This window comes from Gadus chalcogrammus, chromosome 8 (assembly GCF_026213295.1).
Source record: "Gadus chalcogrammus isolate NIFS_2021 chromosome 8, NIFS_Gcha_1.0, whole genome shotgun sequence".
Classification (NCBI taxonomy): Eukaryota; Metazoa; Chordata; class Actinopteri; order Gadiformes; family Gadidae; genus Gadus; species Gadus chalcogrammus.
Window position 1 is genome coordinate 16,944,780 of NC_079419.1, and position 4,490 is coordinate 16,949,269.

Here is a 4,490-nt window from a genome sequence, read left to right on the forward strand (position 1 = left end):
TTAACCATGGTCACAGAGAACATGGCTCCTTTCGAGGTCCTGTGTTGCTTGATCGGTAGAGTTATGTTACGGCCAGGGGTGAGGGGGTTAATTCCCCACTGGGGTCAGCTCTGCTTAGAATGTTTACATTACACTCACTGTATTGGTGTTGTGGATTAAAGTGTGTTACCAACTGTGTGTCCGCGGGCGTGTTTGCAGTCACGCACATTAGCTTGTAGTTCTAAATGTAGCTGACACTTCTTCAAGCTGGTTCTCTGACCCAGGCTGCATCCATCCGGAGCTGTGAAGATTGTTGGTTGAGTTGATATCACCGTTATCACAGACACAACTAAACCATTTGTTTTACTCTACTGTGTTTCTTTCCCCATGTGCAGTGTGGATGGACAGTTTGAGGTTGCACTTTACTGCAACGCGTTGGTTTCCCCCAACGGCTGCGTGTACTGGTTACCTCCGGCCATCTACCGCAGCGCCTGCCCCATCGTGGTCAACTACTTCCCCTTCGACTGGCAGAACTGCTCCATGGTCTTCCGGTAGGCGGGGGCCTGTCCGCGGGTGCTCGTTCCGTAAAAAGACAATCGCATTATCTCATAACAAAAAAATTCTAATTCACAAGCTCTGTTCTTTAACATGTAGATAAAACTCCCCAAATGCTTCTTTACAATGTAGAAAGGTATACAAGTGTGTTGAAAAGCAAATACTCTGTAATCAAACACCCACACACATTCCTCGTGGTTATCAGGCTTTCTTGTGAAAGAAAAAGGCATCTTGATTGTGGCATTAGCTGGTGTTTTGCTTTGATGATCACACACATCAGATTGTGGCTAAGATGGCCGCCTTCTTCCTTCTCTCAGCTCCGAGACATACAGTGCCAATGAAGTAGAACTTTATCTCAAAGAGGAAGACAACCACACGTTAGAATGGGTGGATATTGACCCAGAGGCCTTTACAGGTACAACAGCAATCAATATATCATAATTTAGATGTATTTTTCTTAAGCCACCTATCACAAGGCATTGCAACGCTAAGGGTTAACAATGTGTTGACAGAGAACGGAGAGTGGGCGATCAAACACAGACCAGCCAAGAAGCTGATCAACCCGCTGTACACAAAGGACGACCTGCAGTACCAGGAGGTGGTCTTCTTCCTCATCATCCAGAGGAAGCCCCTGTTCTACATCATCAACATCATCGCTCCCTGCGTGCTCTTCTCCTCCCTCGGCCTGCTGGTCTTCTTCCTGCCTGCTAAAGGTGACTTCTGTCCCTTGTCTTTCCATCCATCCCTCCTGTACCTAGGCTTCACCGCGTCTCATTAATCTGTCCTCTTGTCCGTCTCGGGCAGCCGGTGGCCAAAAATGTACAATGTCCATCACCACTCTGCTGGGACAGACTGTGTTCCTCTTCCTCATCGCCAAGAAGGTTCCAGAGACCTCCAAAGCCGTACCCCTGATTGGAAAGTAAGCTCAAGCTTCAAATTTGTTTTTTTGTGAAGAAATGTCAGTTTACTTTGTTGATATAACCACCTGCTACACTTTGAATGGATACAGTAGGTGGTCCATGTCCTGCAGTGACGTTGTAGTTGGGTGTTGTTTGGCTGTTGTTGGCAGGTACCTCATGTTTGTGATATCCTTCACCACCATGGTTGTGATGAACTGCGTGGTAGTCCTCAACGTGTCCCTGAGAACCCCCAACACCCATAAGATGAGCGACAGAGTGCGGAGGGTGAGACTACCCTGCCGGCTCAAACCACAAACTCCTTCCAACACTCAAATAAAGCAGCGATGTATCGATCAGCACTGCCTCACCCTTTGACCCCAAGACCCCCCGGTGTGCCCCCCCCCCCCCCCCCCTCGACAGATCTTCCTCAACATCCTGCCGCGTCTGCTGAGGATGCAGATGAAGCCCTGGACGCCTGACGGGGGGGATTCGGTCGGCGACTGGGCGGGGGGTAAGGACCCCCATCGGGCGGGGAACGGCGCTGACCGGCTCCCCTGCCACCACCAGCGCCGCCGCAGCTCCATGGGGCTGATGGTAAAGGCGGAGGAGTACGTCCTGAAGACCGCCCGCACAGAGCTGATGTTCTCCAGGCTCCGGGAGAGGCAGGGCCTCATAAGGACCGTCTTTGAGAAGCTGTGTGAGTGTTTGTTATTGGTCCGAAGTGACACAATTGACAAGGACTCGCTCTGTTCTGAATCTGTTTAATTCAGCGTGCACTTTGTTAAACATTGAAAAGCGCCGTCTCTGGATATTGTGAACTACCTCTAATGAAATCGAAAAGATTGTTTGCTAATTCTTATAGCTAAGCCAATTCGTAGACACTTAAACTTTAATTTTTATTTTGTGCTCCAATATCGATTATATATTTTTCTCTTTGTGCTATATGACTTAATGTAAAAGGGGATACAGTGGCAGCCATGGATTTCAAACCTTGATGTTTTCCCTGACGTGTCTCTAACCCTGCTGCCTCGTCCGTGCATCCAGATGGCGATCTGGAAGATGTCAACGCAGAGAAGCTTGAGAACAGCCTGGCTACGATATCTCCCGAGCTGAAGCAGTGTGTGGCCTCCTGCAAACACATTGCAGAGACCGCTCAGGGGCAGAATCGCTTCCAGAATGTGAGTGCCACAGTTTATAGCACGTTTCCTGAGATAACATGGGAAGTGCACGATCAATCCCAGATAGGACATTGGGCTGTCATTCACAGCAGAAAGTCCAGGACACAGTAAAAGGAATTAAATAGAAAAGCAAAAAATTTTTACAAAAGAAGATATGGAAAATGTACCAACTACTGGTACATTTTGTTTGTCATTTAGTAAATGCATTTGCATTTACTAGAAATGTAAATGCAATGATTGATAGATATAGGATATCCTTTGGGAGAGACAGAGACTGTAGTTGGTATACTGGGGGCTACATTGGGGGCTACATTGGTTGCTAATGACTCATTGATTTGTTCCTCGTTCAGGAGAATGAAGAGTGGTTCCTGCTCGCCAGGGTGATTGACAGGGTGTGTTTCATCGTCATGGCGCTGATATTCTCTATCGGAACCGTTGGGATTTTTCTCATGGGGCATTTCAACCAGCCCCCCTCCATGCCCTTCCCCGGGGATCCCAGGAGGTTCCTGCCCCCGCTGGGCAACATGACCGGGGTCGGGACGGGAGCAGAGGGCTGATCCACGGAGGCTGTCCTACACTCCCTGGAGGGCTTCACCCATTCATCAGCAGTGACAAATCTGCTTGGATGATTTCCCTTTCTGACGCCTACGCAGAGAGATGAGAGAACGACAGAGATACACAGATGATTGTAATGCCATTTGGCTGAGTTGTACTTTGTCTGTTCAGCGGCTCTTCAGACTGACTCTAAGTGAGCCAAATGGCCGGTTCCTTGTTGACCAAGGGATTCACTGGACGAGTTGGAATGATATGGACAAGCTCACCGCTGCACACTAGCATCAGCTGTATCTGATGTTTGGTGTTACTTAAACTAATGCTTTTATAATAAACTAGCTTTTATAAAACACAACAATCCCCTTTTCCTTCTAGGAGTCTGTAACTCCACCCCCACCTTCATGTTGATCAGTTTTTTTTGCCAACTTCTAGGCACATTCGACAAGAGATTTCTTAATGTTTTGTATTTAACCAATAAAGATGATATTGTTATATCGGTCCCCCCGTCCCTTTATGATGAGCTCTGATATTTGAATATCTCTATGTAATGTCAGCATCCTTTCTTTGAGGGGGAGAATGGAGACTACCAGCACCAAAGTCCCCCTAAAAACACACAGTGACTCTTTAGCCTCCACTTCTGGAACCAGGATTTTAATTACATGGTTGAGTGGTCCCTCGGTGCCCCAACAAAAGACACATCCGGGTGTACCCCCACACACACACACACACACTCACACACACATGTGCGTACACACAGACACAAAGCCAAACGTTACTATGTGAACACACACACAAACATATTGAAGCCCAGATAGGGTTGAGCTGATCCCGTCTGGTAGTAAAGACACACAGAGGCTGCTCTGTGTCCTGACCACCTTCAGAGCATTCAGGGTATCTTTACTGCAAGCTGTAGACCACACAGGGTAAGGGATCAGCTCATTATTCATTATTATGTCTTTACGTGTAGTACTAATTATCAATTTTTGGGTTTTAGAAATCAAATTGTGTGCAATATGGGACATATTTTGTAAAATTTACTTTTAGAATTAGCACCTCTTTGTCACATCATTACAAATTGCTGCAATCAGAAATTGAATGGAAAACATTTTCGTAACATCAAGAATGGGAAAGCACTAATGAGAGCTGAACATTATGAGAAGTGAAGATTACGGTCTTTTGTGTTTTTTTTTTTTACTTTTCTATGATGGCGCCAATCTAAATGGATTGGTAATTATTTGGGTCAGACCTAATATATATACACAATGTAAAATTCAACCGGTCACTTATAATGAATAAAAAAATAATGTTTTGACTTTTCCAATTGAAT

General features: G+C 46.2%; 1 protein-coding gene across 1 annotated transcript in view; it reads left to right on the forward strand.

The window, feature by feature from the left end:
• The window catches only part of chrng (cholinergic receptor, nicotinic, gamma), a 6,039-nt gene extending 2,349 nt beyond the window's left edge, over nucleotides 1-3,690 (forward strand). Inside the window, exons 5-12 of the mRNA XM_056597004.1 lie at nucleotides 375-530; nucleotides 852-949; nucleotides 1,047-1,247; nucleotides 1,339-1,453; nucleotides 1,604-1,718; nucleotides 1,854-2,130; nucleotides 2,478-2,611; nucleotides 2,962-3,690. Of these exons, the coding sequence (XP_056452979.1) occupies nucleotides 375-530; nucleotides 852-949; nucleotides 1,047-1,247; nucleotides 1,339-1,453; nucleotides 1,604-1,718; nucleotides 1,854-2,130; nucleotides 2,478-2,611; nucleotides 2,962-3,168 (1,303 nt within the window). The 3' untranslated portion in view covers nucleotides 3,169-3,690. The remainder of the gene's footprint in view (nucleotides 1-374; nucleotides 531-851; nucleotides 950-1,046; nucleotides 1,248-1,338; nucleotides 1,454-1,603; nucleotides 1,719-1,853; nucleotides 2,131-2,477; nucleotides 2,612-2,961) is intronic.
• The last annotated feature ends 800 nt before the right edge of the window (nucleotides 3,691-4,490 follow it).